This window comes from Bacillus rossius (genome assembly GCF_032445375.1).
Source record: "Bacillus rossius redtenbacheri isolate Brsri chromosome 4 unlocalized genomic scaffold, Brsri_v3 Brsri_v3_scf4_1, whole genome shotgun sequence".
NCBI classification, from domain to species: domain Eukaryota; kingdom Metazoa; phylum Arthropoda; class Insecta; order Phasmatodea; family Bacillidae; genus Bacillus; species Bacillus rossius.
Genome location: NW_026962010.1, coordinates 27,999,918 through 28,018,602, shown reverse-complemented (window position 1 = coordinate 28,018,602; position 18,685 = coordinate 27,999,918). Strand labels below are relative to the sequence as shown.

General features: G+C 36.6%; 1 protein-coding gene across 3 annotated transcripts in view; it reads left to right on the top strand.

The window, feature by feature from the left end:
* Window positions 1–326: 326 nt before the first annotated feature.
* The window catches only part of LOC134541695 (uncharacterized), a 72,437-nt gene continuing 54,078 nt past the window's right edge, over window positions 327–18,685 (top strand). For 2 of the 3 annotated variants that reach the window (XM_063385322.1, XM_063385323.1), the window contains exons 1-2: window positions 352–917; window positions 8,177–8,380. In XM_063385322.1, the coding sequence (XP_063241392.1) occupies window positions 657–917; window positions 8,177–8,380 (465 nt within the window). In that variant the 5' untranslated portion in view covers window positions 352–656. Of the gene's footprint in view, window positions 918–8,176; window positions 8,381–18,685 lie in introns of all 3 variants that reach the window. The other variant, XM_063385324.1, reaches the window with a different exon arrangement.

Sequence of the window (18,685 nt, the reverse complement as noted above, 5' to 3'; positions counted from 1 at the left end):
ATACGCGATAATAAAAAACAAAAACATACATATTTATAATTTATAAAAAATAATTTCTTACGTTGTTCTGTTACAATCTCAAACTTTGTCTACACACACAATACCTTTAATAAACTGTAAAAAACTTTGACGACGAATTTCCAAATTATACAATAAACAAACATCGTTCTTTGTAACGAATAAGCGCGCGCATGCGATGCGTAAAACATACGAAAAATGCGAGTAACGAAATGCATTCGTGTGTAACGTTTCGTTACTCGTTACTAGATGCCGCACTCGTTACTCAGTAACGAATACATACGGTTTGCTACAGCTCTATGATCTTCGGAGCACCAGACTTGCTTATGGCTACAAATGGAAACGTAGGCCAGTAACAGTTGTTGAAGTTGAAGGTACAGCTGATCTTGAATATTTTTTGAAGGGTTTACTGACTTAAGTTTAGGGATTTTATTTGTAAACTTATTTTCGAAATGGAAGTCACCGGCTAACGCCAGTGGCTTTTCCTGTAACTGGGTTGTTTGTTGCACAACACAGAAGCTAATTCCCGAGTCAGAATAATAATATATTTGATTAGGATACACGATAAAAACGTAGTGAGGAACTGTTGTTAAAAAAAAATTAAAACTTTCCTTTTAAGTTACTACGAGTCTGGAAACATGTGGAGGGGCTTTGCGGATTTATTTCGAACTGGCATCCGTCGACAAAATGTTTTGAAACCTGATGCACGACTTCATTCGGAAGAATGTAAACAAGTTGGTGGTTCAGAATGTAACATTTTTCCAGTCCAGAAAGCAGTGTTAAAGTGTAATTATCGGGGAAGAGATGATTACAGAAAGGAGCATTACCGTGGGCGAGAAGAAACATTGCAGGATTGTCGCCCCAAATGGGAATCGTCATGGATTGGAGCATTGGGATGGGTAAGTGGATTTGGGGTAATTGTTACATATCACGTATCCAAGTTTATCCTTTGATCCTGATGGTATGATCCTGTATGAGTGAACCTGTGGTACATGATAATTGTTTTTTTTTTTTTTTTTAAATTTAGTACGTCGATAGATTGTAAACATAACATAAATATTGCAATACTAAGAATGTTAGGAAGTAAAAAAAAAAAATAATAATTTTCGGATTTTGGTTGTAACCACGATCTTTTTTTTTATGTAATAAATTAACTCTTTGAAGGGCAGAAATTTTGATCGAAAAAATACCTGTGAAGGGCGGAAATGGCGAGCAAAAAAATACCTGACAGGGGCAGAGAAAAAAAAATTCACGAATTAATTTCAACTGACTTATATTTAAATATTTATTACTTTTTATGTATACTACTGTGAAACATTCTTAAAATAACTTGTAAACAATCATAATCTATGATCATGAAAAGTGGTTAGACAACTAACCACAGCCCCACTAGGCAATCAAATGTAACAAACAGTACAGTAATGTTTTGTTTATAACCAACACTTTTCCAAGTAACTTTATCCTTCCATAACAGTTAAGCTATTTACTGTGATAACTTCTAAAACATTCCTTTCCTGCTCTAAGGCATAGGGGCACTTTACATACAGTGCACATCCACACAGTACGAACTGGTTTCTTCCTAGAACTGCAGACTGCACATCTCCTTGATGTTGAATGAACCGGTTGGTGCCCGCTGCTTTCATGGCGAATACTCTTGTCTACAAATGGTTTATGTGTCTTGATTGCGACTGGAGACATTCCTTTGCTTCCAGATGGAGTGGATGCTATCACAGCAACTATTCTTGGAGCTAGCAACCCTTTGTAAACCTCCCGACGAAAATCTTTGTTTGTAAATTGTTCTACAGGAAGTTCCTTGTGCATTATAAATGCGTTCGTAACACAACAGTCGATGAAATGAAAAAACAACCTCATCCACCACTTCTTACTTTTCCTGTTGATCGCATAATCTGATTTGAGTCTATCAAAGTTATCGACAAAATTCATGTGTGAGTTGTAGTCTTTCAAAACCTGAGGGCACTTGATGGTTGTTACAGTTCCATCTTTCATTTTGCGGTTGACAGAAGAAACATCCAGTGGATCATGGCATGTTGAAATCAAGTTCACTGCCTTGTTGTCCTTCCATCTGTACACAGCCACTCCATCTTCACTAACACGACAATCAAATTCACCCCTTTCAAGATGTTTCTCATCCTTCAGTGCAGGTAGGTGTTTTCTTCTAGGGTTTATTGTTCCACACGCATATATTTCACTTTTTGACTTCAGGTTGCTGAACAGATCATAAGAAGAAAAATAATTGTCCATGAAAACAATGTGATGACAACCTTCGAGACCACTTAACAAATTTTGAACAACTTTTGCACCTAACCCTACTTCTGTTGCCCCTAATGTCTTTCCTGTGTAAATGTCAAACTTCAAATTGTAGGATGACTCATTGCACAACATCCATGACTTATAGCCCCGTTTTATAGGCTTATCTCGCATATACTGCTTGAGGGACGACCGCCCCTTGAACTTTACCATCGACTCATCAACTGCCAGTTTCTGGTGAGGTTGGTAACATTCAAAAAATTTTTTCGAAAGATGATCCAGCAAAGGCCGAAGCTTGTATAATTTGTCATAGCTTACACTATTTCTGTCTGGAGCTACGGTGTTGTCATTTAGATGCAGATGGCTCAAAAGGAAGCTAAATCTTTTCACAGTCATTAGTTTAGAAATGTAATTCTCACCGAGGTCAGGTTCAGAACTCCAATAGTCTCTATAGCTTGGTTTTTTGGTTATGCCCATGTATAAATTTATCCCAATAAATGTCCTGATTTCACATGCATCAGTAGGGACAAATTGTTTTCCTGTTTGGGTAGCATAAAGGTTTGTCTGAAATACAATATGGTTGATAAGCGTTTCATCAAAATACTCACAAAAGAGGTCCAATGGCTTGATATTTGCTTTGTTCTTTATTCTTGCTGCTACACCACTTTCTTTTGTGAAGGGAGGCACTGGAAGAACACGAGTATCTTGGGTCCATGTAACTGCGAAGCTGGATGAAGCTGTACGAGAGAGTACTTTAGAAACATTTGGCACATCACTGTCACTTTGTTCAGATTCACTGCTGCTTGACACTGTGTTGAAAACTTTTTCTTTGTTCAAATTCTTATTTATGTAAGTAGGATCAGATGAACTGTCATCGGAGTCTATGACACTATCTTCTTCTGAAGGTATTTCTTCAAACAGTAAACGGTAAATTTCATCCTCCGATAAACCTTTTTGCCGAGGCATATTAGATCTGTTATTTATGCTGAAGTTCTGGGAGGGCAGTGGTTAGCAGCACTAACCACATGCAAATACGCTGTCTGGAATAGAAACGAACATTTGTAAGTGCCCAAATACTATTAAAACATTTATATAAACACATTAAATATAAAAGCAAACACTTACCACACATATAATAGTAAAATTCCTAGTAAAAAGCACTATAATACGTAGCAACGCAAGAAACAATGGCGAGTCTGAGTAAAGTGGTGGCTCGAGTAATAAACAGGACATATAAATGTGGCGCGGTACTGTTCCTGCCATCTGTTGGGTCGCAGGACAACTACAACGTGTGGTTAGAGAGAATCGCCGCGACCCGTAAAAGGGAGCACACGAAAATAATGTGGTTAGAGGAAGTAACCACCGCCCACATAACGACTTTATTTTTGTGGTTAGCTACAGTAACCACCACCCATAAAACAGTATCATATTGGTGGTTAGTTGAGGTGACCCGCACCCTTCAAAGAGTTAAAACATCTAGCATCATGTACCACAGGATCAAAGTATTCAGAATCATGCCATTAGGATCAAGGGATAGACTTGGATATGGGATACAAAACTTTTATTGGATTTGGTTTAAAGAGCTGTTGAAGAACCCAGTTTAGTGTTGTAAAGTTGAAAAACCAACGATGCTATCTACTAACCTTATCAGAATCAACTTTCAGTGTAAATATCTTATGTTGTGGCTTTTCCGCAAAGTTAAAATAAAATTACTAAAGACATTCCTGTATTTACCCTGAAACAGCATTAATAAATATGTAATAGTTCATTAGAGATCACACTTTCAGCTTGCCTTACAATACGTTTGCATGGACTGTGCTGCTGCCATTTATTGTTTTCTCATACAGGTTTGTGTGTTCATTTTGGAACACTTTACTCAACCGGGGGCTATTATTTTATAATAAAAGTGGTTAATATGATGGCATATTGTAGCTGTAGGGAAATATTATTGTTTATATTTTCTGTTTTTGGTTATTTATCTAAATGTCATTGAATTAAGAAAGTATTTTTATTTTGACATTTCATTTAAAGTAGTGTTTTGAATCATGAAGTAATGAATGATTCATAGGTGGTGTTAGTGATGTAAAAAATACTTAAAAAAATTATGAACATTGGTTGGGTTAGTATAGCAACATTAAAAATATTGTGAAATTGTGTTACTTTAGGTTAAAAACACTTTGAAATATTGTGGACTGCTGGTTGGGTTAGTATAGCTACATTAAAAATACTGAAATTGTCAACCGTTGTTTGGATCAGGATAGCCACATCTTAAATTGTTAATCCCGAAGCAACCATAAGAAAATGTTATAGATTTTTTTTTTAAATGTAGCTATACTAACCTAATCAACCATCTACAATTTTTGAAAGTATTTTTATTGCAGCTAACCTTACCTAATCGACCATTCACAATATTTGAATATACAGACGGGTAAACAATTAATTGCGGCGGCTGCAGTAATGCACAGTTATTGAAATGTGAGATAAAAACTGTGATTTATTAGAAACTAATAGGAATTTATTAACTCTGTTTTCAAGGTTAATAGAGGAACGTGTCTAGTCTTCCAAAATGGTATTTTGGTTATTTTATTTTTACTTTGTGGGAAAGTCGTGACTAATCTTCAAGCAAACATTTTGGCAAATCAAATTTACCGGGAGTAGTCTAGATCCCGAAACCATAACAGTATTGATGAAGTCACCAACATGGTGGTTCTGACATTACCTACATTCTTACTGGATGAGCACGGGTATATGAGGGTTGGGGCGGGGAGCATTGACATGCTTCGTTTGCACAAGATATGTGTGTTTATTAAATTAACTTTTGGGTATCATACTCAATACTACAGCCCTACATATTCTAAAATGGATCACATTGCCAAAGATATATTTCCAATGGTATTGTATTGTTTACTAGGTAAAATTTGTATGTCACTGCTTTTATGGAAAATAATGATAAAAATCTCAAAACACTTTTTTCTAACACCAGAATCATTCTTGTATTTACCCCGCAAACTGCGTTCATAAATTCCTACTGGTTTCTGAGAAATCATCTTTTATAGTTTACATTACAATACCAGTGCATTGACTTTTCCCCCGTCATTTTTTTGCTTTCTCGTGTGGATCTGGGTTTATGTTTTGGAGAACTTAAGTCAAATTTTGAGAATGATCAATAAGATTAGGTTAGCTCCCTTATAACTATGTAGACTACTTCAAAATATTGTGGACGGTTGGTTAGGTTAGTATAGCTACATTAAAAATAATGGAAAATATTTTTTATGGTTGCTTAGGATTTGCTTATTTAAGATTTAGCTATCCTGACCTAACCAGTCATTCACACAATTTCACAGTATATATTTTTACAGTAGCTAACATAACTTAATCAACAGTCCACGCTTTTCTAAAGTACCTATGTTAAATGTAGCTCGACTGTTCTGTAATTTCTCCATCACCTAATTCTATGAAAGATGATACGGACATCTTTAATGCACATCTTTAATGCACATTTATATCTGCTTCTAATGTTGCTATGGCAAGCTGCACACTTAAGTAATCTTCGGCGAACTTCGGAACTGTTTGGGCTACAAAATGGTTTAATATTCATAAGCAACCATTAAAAATATTTTACAGTATTTTTAATGTAGCTATTCCAACCTAACCAACCGTCCACAATATATTAAAGTATTTTTAATGGAGCTAACCAAATTTAAATGACCATTCTCATGATGTAACAGGTTTGTAATATTTATACTGAACATGCACATACCAGGCTTCGGAATGAACTGTTGTGAATGTTAGGTTTGCACAATCCTGTTGTTCTCCATATTTAAGAATGTTAAAAAAATTGTGATGGCTGCATTAATGCATAGGTATTGTAATGTAAGCTCGTATAAATGGTGGTTTCTCAGAAACCAGTAGGAATTTTAATAAGCTGTTTTCAGGGTAATGAGAGGAATGTCTTTTGTGATTGAAAAAAGTATTTTTGGAATTTTATTATTAATTTTCCAAAAATCCGCTTTGTAAGAATATTACCATGTACTATAATCCGGTTAGGCTTAGTATATTTTGCAATACCAATTTTTATTTTGAAATTATTAATTTTCAAATTAAATTTAACATCCGCGTATCAGAAAGTACGTATACTATAGCCTTATATATACTCCAGTATTGAACATGATATGAAAAATATAAACCCAACTCTATTTTGTTTCTTATTAATATCTTGTGTAAAAAAAGCATGTGAACATTCCCTGTCTTAAACCCCCATTCTCGCGTGTTTACCATAAGATCATACAGGTCATAATTACTTTACCACCACCTTGTTGAAAACTTCCATCAATATTTCTACCATATTTCGATTTAAATGTATTTTTTTATGTGAAAATATTGGACATAACATTGTATTATGATTGTAAAATGTATAAGTACGAAAGAAAATGTTTCCACAAGACCTGACATAGTTTGTTTGTATTGTGATATTCTAGTTTTTATTATGTGCAGGATCTTTCAACATACTATAATAAAACATCAGGATCATGCTATCAGGATCAATCGATAAACTTGGAAATGGGATTCAGAGACGTTACCATGTCTAAATTTAAATACTTGAATACGTTTATTTGTGAAAATAATAAATTATTTCCATAAATTACATACAGATACTTGAATATATTTATTTGTAATTGTATAAAAAATTTCCATGAATTACATATAGATATAATGGTATATCAGAACAAGTGCAGCATTTTCCTTAAAAAAAGTCTCTACTTAATTAGTTTTAAGTACATACTACAGATGTCCCTTAAATTTCAGTGAGAAGGGCATTTTGAAATTATTATTAGATTCTGAAATACTCAGTAGCGTGAACAGTGATTAAGTGCAGTTAAAACCATTAATTTAAAAAATGGATTTGAAAATAATTATTTGAAAATTGATGTGTGGCTGGGGTTACCTGCCACAGGAAAGGATTAGACAGTACATCAAGCGACTCAACGTCAAGTGTCTGGTGGCGGAACATAACCTGACTGCCGACAGGGTCCAGTGGCTTTGGGTGGAAGAGACCTTGTAGGCGGTGTTGAGCTCCCCAGTATAGAAGTGCTACTGGTGGGCCCCCACCGTTACTGGCATGAGGCAGAAGATGAATGACATCGGCAAGGCCCATGCAGATAGTAGCAGGCATGGACGAGGCTCTTTAATGGTTACTGCTCTGCTTGGACCACGGGCGGCACATAGCCCCACCAGCCTAGTATAGGACACAACAGGCCTAGTAAGCCGGAAACTGAAATTAAAAATTTATTCGAGCAAATAAAGTGATATGCCAGATTGATAAACCTTGAAAATGAACCAGGCTACGTTTAGAGACATTCTTACCGGAAGGATAGAAGAAATTCTGGATGTTATGACAGAGAGCAGGTTGATGTTTTTGGTCTGAATGAAACAAAGTTGAGAGGTAGTGTGGTCAGATGAAACTGAGGTACTGGATTGGATATGTTAAGGGAAGGAGAAATGGAGTGAAGGAAGGATGGTAGGTGGAGGTAGGAGGCATCAGTCACAATATTGATGACATAACTGTAGGTTTAAATCATTCTATTGGCACTCTTTTTGCAGGCGACCTAAAAATATACAATAAAATTTCATCCATCCATGATTGTTATTTACTCCAGTCTGACATTGATTCAGTTATAGAATAGTGCAATTTAAACTTAGTTCATCTGAACAAAGATAAAACCATTATTACAACCTTCACCAGAAAATGATTTCCCATCAAATATGAATATAAAATTCCATTTTGACAAGTTTTACAGCGATTTAACAAGTTGAGTTCTTTTGAGCGTGTAGTTTTGGTGATTGAGGAGAGTTTCACTGCGATGTGTGAAGTAGCTTGGTGTGGTCGCAGAGTGGCGCCGTGGTGCTGGGCTGGTACGCGAGCCAGGCGCCGTGCTGGCGACGCTTCCTGCACAGGCGTGGTCCACTGCAGCTGGACACGGGGGAGGCACGGCGCTGCTCCCTGCTGGGTGCGGTGAACCGGTCCCTGTCCCCGCCTGCCCCGGTGCTCAGCGCCTGCCAGAACACTTCTCTTGGGTCCGTCTCCATCGAACAGGTGCTGATCTCCGTCTTTTGCATCTCTTTACAGCTGCAGTGCACCAACTGCCCTGCACTGGCATTGGTGATACCATAGCTTAAAATTTTCTTCAGGTTTGTGTTGATGTTGAGCACCTGTAGATATCTTTTATGGTCACTATTAAATACAATTATAAGGTGATATAATGAGTTTAAAGCAGTTTTAATGTACCATTTGAGTTGTATTGCTATAGTTATGTTTACATAGAAAAAAGGGGTCTGTTTTCCAATTTTTTTTTTTTTTTTAGTACATCCTATATCCTTGATGCTGATTGGTCAAGCAAATATGTCACTGGTTTGTAGGCACACAATATGTTGGCCAAAAATTGTCATGCTTTATATATACTCTTGTGTTTCCCCTTGCCAAAAACTAGGCATTCAGAGTGCTTGCTGCATCAGTACAACTTTTGAGAGTAGAAAAAAGTTCTTTTTAAGTTATTACTTAGGATACACCTTTATCTGAACATCTGAAGTTTTAATTATTTTGGAAGGAAAATGTTTTTCTTTTACTATTGAATGCAAAGCTGAGTGTGCAAAACCTTTTCCTTTCACTAGCATATTTGGTAAAATTATAATTTTTTTTACTCTTTTTATATTAACAGTGGGTATTTAAAGAATAGGTAGTCAAGAGTTGGGTTAAAATGTTGATTTAGAACTATATAGGACTGGAATGGATGCTGTGAAAAATAGGTTGCAGGGAATCACTCAATATGCATGTAAGAATTTCCATGAAATAAAGACAAGCAATTTTTTTTATAATCTTCACATTACAATGATTGTGCAAATTGTTAAGTTTAACTTAGGTCATGTTGTGATGGTTATAGCACTTAATTAAGTATTCCATTTCATATGTTTCAAATTCAGCAAGTATTGCATGAGCTTAATATAAATGTGAAATAATAATTATAGAATATAAACTCCTTACTTTTATAAATAAATTTTTAGCTCTTTGAATGCTTTGTATAATAACACAGGCTAAAGGCTAAACTGATGAAAATAATTTATTTGTAGTTTTAAAAATTAATAGTATTTATAGTTATGTATTTGCATTGAACTGAAACCAGCGGTGGCCCTGGGGGTACCTAATACATCCAAAACCCTTTCCCCGCCAGTTTCGTGTATAAGGGCTTAGGTAGACCTCGACCATGAGCCCTAATGTGTTGTAAAAGAACAGGCAACTGAGCATAAAGAACAACAATTTAAACCTGTGCTTCGATTTAATTTTCCAAAATAACAATCAATTTAAATTTCACCTTCTCAAGAGCCATTTGTCACGGAAACACATTACAGATCAGCACTATATATATTCAAACGTGTAACCATATCGTTGGACCCAAAATAAGACGTATGCAAGACTTGATCAAAGCAATGAATTTTCACGAATCATCAGTGACTACATTCGTATAACATATTGTTCAGAAGTCGACTTGACTTGTCACAATTGCCCGTGCTGTACCAATGAAACGTCAGTTATATAGATCATACACATTTCCGCAGAAGCTTGAGCCCTATGCGCAATGATATTACGTGCTCCCAACACAATTTAAATAAACAAAAGAGAAAAGAGAATGTATGACCTATAACTTCGAGACGAAGGAGCAACAACTTGAACAGGAGCGATTGGCATTATTCAAATCATATGTGTGTGTGTGTGTGTGTGTGTGTGTGTGTATATATATATATATACTGTATATATGTGTATATATATATACACTATATATTTATATATATATACTGTATATATGTATGTGTGTTTGTACACAGACACACACACACACACAACAAACAAAAAACCGAACAAACCCCCATTTCAGCCTGAAAGGAAAGAAATTTGTAAAAGCCTTTTTTTTTCCCAAACAGAATTTTCAAGAGTGGAGTCAAAACCAAATTTAACCAATATGAGTTTAAGTCCCTACCCAACTACTGACTTGCACCCCGCCCGTGTGCACTGACCTCTAGCTTCAGTCTAGTTGCCTCTCCGAACTCGTATCCACGAAGAAGGAATTCAACTTGTAATTATAAAAATACAATTTGCTAAAATATCAATGTCCCGGCGCGAAGAGAGAAAGAAGTGGGAGGTTGGGGAAATGGACATTCGGTAAGGGGTGGCATCACGTGGCCGGACGATCGTGGCAAAACAAAGCGCGCAGTTCAACTAGCTTTTCCTGCCAACACTGCAGACGGCACAGAACAGTTAACAGGGTGTCTACTGACCCTGGAAAACCTGGAAAAATCAGGGAATATTGTAATCAGGGAAAAATCAGGGAATTTTTTTTAAAATCAGGGAATTTTTGTTTGGTAGGTTGTAGTTGGCAATATGTTTTTTTGTTTATTGATCTGCTTGCATTGACGTGACAAGTGAATAGCGCCCCATTTTTTAATTTTTGAATGGAAAATAACGAACAGTTCCCACGTCCATTTTCTTTTATTTACCATCGGATTCGGAAGTGGTGTTAAATCACGTGATACAAACTGGGTCAAGCTGGTCTGTTATCCTGCTGACGTACTTACTGCAGCATGTGCTTCCCCCGTTCAGATTATACCGACAGGTGCATTTAATTTTAATTATCTGTGGATTCCCTCAACGTAAACTGGGCATTTTTGTTAGCTTTGAAAATACATACATATCACAGACACTTTTGGTGAAGATTCGCCATCGTTGCTACACAATTGGTAGCTGTGGGCTTTATACGGTCCAATGTGCTTTCAAAACTGGAATTTCTGCTATACAATTGGACGTTGTTAGTTTTTTGAGGCACAATTACTATTTTTTTTTGCATGTACCTACCTGCAAGGAGGGCAGATTACATTAGAATAACTGGATCAGAGCTTTTTTCCAAGAAATTTTGTGCAATCAGATGGAATACTGCAGTTTCTGAGCGTACCATGAAAACGTTACCCCACCTAAAGAAATTTGTTAGTGAAGTTTCTATTTCATCTGTGTCTTTCAGTGTAGTGAAAACTGCTCTTGAAGAAAGTAAAATTGTCATTCTTCTACTCTTTGGCATCAGAGCTGGAATTGTTTCTCACAATGTTCTAAAGTGAAGCACCCATGGCACCTCTTCTCTATGATTCACTGGTAGACATTTTATTAGCTTTGGCAGGAAAGTTTTTGAAACCAGAGGTACTGAAGAGCTTTAGCGAGCAACACAATGTATCTCGATTGGATGTAGATAACCAGGAAAATCTATTGACTGCTAACAATATCAAGTTGGGTTATGCAGTACGCCATGCCATCAAGAAAGAGAAATTACCAGTAAAGTCTGTCCTGTTACTGAAAAATGATGTTAGGACTTGTCTAAAGGTTATGGTAAAAAAACTTCAAGACAAAAGTCCCCTGAAGTACAAACTTACCAAGGGAATTTCCTGCTTATGTCCGTCTGTGGCTTTAAATTCGGGTGTGAGGAAACAGTGTGTGAATTACAGTTTAGAATGTTGTCTTCAAAACAAGTGGCTATAAGGACAAGAAGCTGATAACATTGAGTGATCATATCAGTTGGTATGTTCCTCGCAAGATTCTGTAGCACTGTTCTCATCTTTTTCTCGAAAAGACTGGCGCCTTGATCACTTGTGGATGCTCATTCTTAAGACACATGCAGTAGCTGCCAAAACAGGCCTTCTAAAGTTTGTAAGGATGATGTTGGTACTTTCCCATGGAAATGCATCATTGGAAAGAGGATTTTCAGTGAATTCTAATCTTCTGACTGAAAACTTGCAGGAAGAAATACTGATCGCACATAGACAGATGTACGACTTTGTTCAACGTTCTGGAGGTGTAGAGCATGTTGATATCACCAAGTCCATGTTACAGTATGTAAGAAATGCTAGTTGTAGGCGTAAGGAAGCCCTGCAAACAAAATAAAAAGAAAAGGAAGCTACAGACAAGAAGAAGGCAGAAAAAGAATAGTTGAAGAGGTGATCAAGGCATTGCAGTTGAAGAAGGCTCGAGTGTTGGATTTGGCTCGTTCTGAAGCAAGTGCAATAGACGCAAAAGTTGAGTCACTGCGAAATTGATGGGAGCTTCCTTTTACTCTTGTTTTTCAAAAGTGTGTGAAATATTTGTAGCAGCATGTTTTATTTGCCATCAATTGAGTCACTTTGGCCACGTCTGGAAGAAGGTATTTTTTTTTACTATATTAAGTGAGTTGAAATACTTTGAAACCCGTCAATGTACTGTTATGCAGTTTTTTCAGTTTCGTGGAATGTCGTAATTGTGATACAGAAAACCTGGAAAAGTTCAGTTTTAGACCTGGAAAACCTGGAAAAATCAGGGAATTTCATTTACTAGATCTGGTAGACACCCTGAGTTAAGCTCACCAGAGAAAAAAATTAATTATCCGTGGAGAAATCATTACAAGCTTAATTGAATACTGTGTAACTCTGCCTCTGGACTCGATAACCTCCAGGATTCGGTTAGGAAGTGAGTCCACAAGGTTGGGGGGGTACGCGGTATCCAGGTTAAGCCACTCACTGAGGATTTGATCACACAATTATACCAAATTGCGGGTTGCTGATGTAAGCATTTGACCCGCTCTTCCATGTCCCACAGATTTTCAATGGGGTTAAAGTTAGGTGATTTTGCAGTCCAATCTTGGTGTAATAGGGTGAGGGAGTGTTCATAAAACCAGTCACATATGCATCCAGCCCAATGAACTCTGCTGTTGTCAGCGTGAAAAATTGGGGTGTAGGCCTACTCATTATGCAGATGTTGACTGAAAGGCAACACCTGATCATCCAGAATGTTTAAATAAACATGCTGGTTCAATTTAGTGGTCATATCAGTGAGCTGACCCGATCCATGATACGAAAAACACCCCCAAAACAACATAGACCCACCTGGCTTGAACCTGACCTTGCACACATTCAGGATGAAATGCTTAATTTGGTGTCGTAAGAATACAGGCAAAAACGTGATTCTTCAGACTACATTCCATTCCATCAGTCAGCTATTGTCCACGTTCAATGATTTCTAGCCCATTGAAGACACGTAGCTTTATGTGCCTACGTGAGCAATGGCCTCATGCGAGGTGACAGATTCCAAATGTTCATTGCATGCAGTTTCCGTCGAAATGTTCTCTTGCTAACACGTTGAGATGGACCTTCATTCACTGATTGCAGCAATTCCTTTCGGGTTTGAAAGGAATTGTGAAACGTGTCTCTGGTCCTTCTTGGTCAGGATCTTTTTTTGACCACAATTCTGATGTAGTGTTTCATGGTCATGTGTAGTACACCACTGCTTATAGACACGTTGAATAGTTTGCTGTGAAACACCAACAAATCCGACAACATTTTCGCACCGTATGGCTAGAGACAGGTGTTTTCGGTGAAAAAATTTGCACAATTTCGTTACTTTTTACGAGATGATTTCGGTATATTTTTCGCTATTTTATCAGTAGTTTCGTCAAAAATTTAGTTGATTTTAAAACTGCAATATGAGGTTTAAAAATATAAGTTCTACGTGAATGTGTTTAATATGTCATTTAAGAGTAGAACTACACAGTTTGTCTGCATTGTTCAGGTTTTAAAAAATGCATATATTTATAGTCCTAAACATGTTACAAAGCACGGTACTGGAAACTGTTTTAAAAAATTTTCTGACAAAAAAAAAGCTCAAGTCCTAACCTAAAAACAAATAAGTTACGTCTATTTTTACCTGTCGCTAGGTTATATCAACTTTTTCCAATAAGTGCTGTAAAAAACACGACTCGCAGCTATATGAATATTTCAAGAGTAGGTAGGCCTAACAAAATTTATTATCGTAACGTTCTGTTTATCTGCTTAAGAATGCACAAAACTGTTAAAATATTGTACGCTTTAGCACCAACCTGCAATGTACTTGTGCATCCATTGACGAAGTTTCGGGTCATCCAGTTTTTCTATTGGGATGTTCGCTTCGATAAAAGCTCGAGTTGTTGACATAATGAACTCATTCTTGTCAAATTTTCTTATTTGCCGTCAATAAGGCTGATTCCAGCGAAACTTGCCTTTTTGCACCGGATTGTTGACTTTCCTTGTTTTTGTTATGCGAGGCACTGTTTTTTATGTGTTTCAAGCACGTGTCTTTCCGTTGCCACTCTATTGTAACGTTGCAGTACTGGCACATGAGAATTTTTTGCACTTTGTCAAAGACATAGAATCCTTCGCTCGCAAACTCCGCCGCTCTGTCAAATACTGTCACAACCATTTTAAAATCAACGTTTTACAAAAAGAAACAGAACAAAAATGTTTGATTACATCAACGCCATTTTAACAAACTGTGGCGACTCTGGCGAGGCGATAACGCGACACGAATACGACTTTCTAGACTATCGAAAGTCGTTAACAATCGATTATAATCGACTGCTGTTATCGAGTCATCAAAATATGGACGTTTAGCTATTTTCAGTGTGTTTTTTCGTAATTTTTTTCATGATTTCTCTAAGTAATTGATAATTTCGCATTTTTAAGTTTATGTATATTAATTTCGTAAATGTTTCGCGATTTCGCGCATCGCGAACAACACAAGTCTACGTATGGCCATGGGATTGGCCAAACATGATTGCCTTTTTTTGCAATGCTGTCACATCCTTACATCTACCCATTTTGACGTACACTGTCTGCTTGAAACATCAATGTCTCACTGATCACTGTTGCTCACGGAGAGGCAGTGTGTGTGCAGTTGAGCACAGGACTCGTTTGCTGCACTACAGGCTTAACAATCCAGCAGAGTTGTAAATTATTGTTATATATTTACTGTGTAAGTCAATTGTGAAATTTCTCTGTGGGCGGTGAATTAAGAATCAGATTATAACATTTAAATGAATTTTTATAATGCTATCTTACATATAAGAGTACTGAAGTTTAAGTTCACAAATGTAAAAAATTAGTTGTGAGTTATATACCTAATACTACTTTTGTATTTTGATTATTTTCTTTTCAGGTCCAACAAGTAGTTGAAATTAATTGATTATCTTTTATTTTCTACTCATAGTATGATATAATATTTTTCATTTGTGAAGTTATCTTAAAGCTATCCCAAAAAATTCTGATATCTGAACCCGAATGTATTAGAGCAGCCAAAGTATTAATCCATCAAACAAATGAGGTAACATTTCACCATGACATGATACATGATATGAGCTGTGCGAACACCTATTCTTTGTTGATAATAACTCAATTATTAGTAGAGATTATCAGGCAACTCACAAATATGTATGTATCAAAAAGTAGTTTATTTAATTACATCCAGGATTAATGGCTATTAAAATATAATCAGTCATACATGTTAGCAATAATAGAACAAAATATGTAGGTACAGTTTTAATAGCAAGAAAATGAATTTAATATATTTAGAGTAAATTTTAATATGTTTGGGTACATTATGTAACCCTAAGTTATCTATTAATGCTTTACCAGGGAAAGAACCAGTCAGGTATAGTTAAAATGGTTTTAAACTACATGCTAATTTGTGTCTTTAAAATAGCATGAATGTGAGTGTGAAAATTGTCTGGAAAAAAAGAGCCACACTTTTCACATATTTTTTGGATAAAAAAAGGAAGAATCTTGCTAAGCTTCTGTTTTCTTTGTGTGTGTGTATATATAAATATAAATAAATAAATATATATATATATATATATATATATATATATATATATATATATATATATATATATATATATAAAGACTGATTTTCACATATTGAACAACAAGTAAACATGTTTGAGTCTTCTTAAACCTAAATCATTTTGAACTATATCTAAAAACGTCACTAGCATATAAGCATATATTCTTTTTAAACACACCTTTTTTTATTTATTTATTTAGAGATACTCACTGAGTACTAGTACAAGAAAATTTAAATAATCACTTGTGTTTAATTTTCTGTTGGGAGGCACACAATCTCCTCATGCATTAATGGGTACTTGTTTAACAGAAGTTTGTTTTATTGGACGCTATATTTGTTGCCATTAATTTGGTTAACTGCCTCCAAACTCGTTATTGCAGACATTTCCGCGTTGAAAATGGGTGGGGTTGATTCTTTTTTAATAGCCTGAGTAAACACTTGTATCTAAAAATGCTTTACTGCGTACACAGATGAATGATTCTTGCATGCATGTTATGGAAGAATGACACAACTGTTTAAAAGGGTGTCTGTATCTTCTCTTCCACGCTTGAAAAAAGATGGGAAGACGTGACACTAATCTTTACGAACTGCGTAACATAGGACATGACAGCCAGCTAACCTATTCCACCAGCCTGTGAGTCCCATTATGAAAAGGGTATCTGTGTTTTGTTGCCAGTTATTAGTTCATCATTGTACCAGCTGTAGTGTTCTTACCCAAAGTAAATAAATTAAGTTCTTATAGTTTGTTACATTCAGTGAAGTCTTATTAAGTAATGTGTCTTATTATTTATGTGTGTAATTCTACATATTTTATTGTTTGTCAGATTTAGGCTTTAATTATGTATATGTTGCATGATACACAATGACTACGCAACAGGGTTCTCCTTCATCAATGCCATGTGAGGGGAAACAGCCACTTGACATGTGCTCTCTCACTTCCTCGTGTTCTTTCTGTCACCCTCGCTCTTGACAAGGTCATCGGACTACTTTCTCTCACCTTCGCTCGACAAGGTCACCGGACTAATCTGTTTACATCCTTCAAGCTTGCTTGATCCAAGCTGACACTGTTTCAATTTTTTGGCTGTGCAGTATCGCCTGGCAAGTCACAAGCCAGTAGTAGAACCCTGTTATAATGTTCCTGCATATAATGTTTTCCTGCTTATAATGTCATATTTTTAAAGTCCCAATATTTCCCCCATAAGGACAATGTATTTATTTCCTGCATATAACGTTCATAAATAGTGTAACTTCCTGCTTATAATGTTTGCTTTCTAACATTCAATAAATGGGGAAAAAATGTTTTAAAACCAAATTATTCCAACACTTAAGATAAAAAGTTTCCTTTATGTATGTTTATGTTTACAATCACTGCCATACAATACATGAAGTTTGTTAAAATACAATTTTATGCAATATACTGAAGGTACACAATGTTCATAGTTACGTGTCAGTTGGCACCCTTAGTCAACTCTTCTCTTCCTTGCCATTCCAGAGGGTATTCAGATGCACGTACATAGTCCTACGATATTTGAGTTGCCAACCATTGAGCGAGGGCATAACTAAAAGTGTTTTCTATTGCTTACAAATAATTTTTTGACGTAACAACGTCTAATAAATCAATGAACGCTGGCTGCACGCACGAAAAAGTGTCCCACTACGGATGTCCCACTACGGCAGTGGCGTAGCGTGGGTGGGGCGGAGGGGGCGGCCCGCCCCGGGCGGCAGCCCGCGGGGGCGGGTCGCCAGTGAAGTGGGTTGAGATCTGATCTATGATTCATTCATGACATGTTGACGCCCCCGTAAGCCCCAAGGGAGCGTCGCAAACCGCGAACAACTGCCGGGAATTACCTGGTATAGTGTATCGCCATCCGACATATCAGAAAAATAGGTTACGGCACACAGTTCACCAAACCTCTCGGCATTCAACACGGGTATAAAAAAAATCAGGGCTTAAATTAAACAGCGAAAGAAAGGAATTTGCTTGAGAAAGCACAACTTTTGCGGCAAGTACGACAAAACATTATTTATTAATCTGAACCTCTGAAATCAAACTATTACAAGCATTAAAAGAATATAAGCATTTGCCGGTACATATTAACTAAATCGGGCCCGATGCTATAAACTATATATATATATATATATATATATAAATATTCATACCCAGCACATGATAAGGAAATATAAAAATACCCTACTTAACATCAGTTACAATAGACACCTTATAGTGATTTAAAATCTCTGATAAACCAAGTTCAAGCTAGTTAACACCTTCCTTGTTACGCGACGTGCTCAAGTGTTCGGGGGACGGGTACCCTTAAAACGTTCAACGCGAGTCTCTACCATTTGAATTTCATCATAAGTTTCAATTATTTACTTCACGTGTCCATATCATAAAGTTGTTTAATGTAGCTGGGGAAAAACAGACCTCCGACGTAAAATATCACTCTCAGGCTTGACGTAATTATTTCTGCCACCAATCTCTTGCAGCATAACCCCGTTGCACAAGGGGAATCACAAGGGAAGTCACTCACGTATCGGCTCGTCGTCTCCGTTGGATTAGCGAATCCTCGCTAAACCCCACTGGTCCTCAGGCCAGTCGGTGCTGACGGCTATACTAGCCGGAAGGAGCCTCGTTCCGCCGCGATAGAACCGCGACTATCTTCTTGACGAGCTTTACAGCTA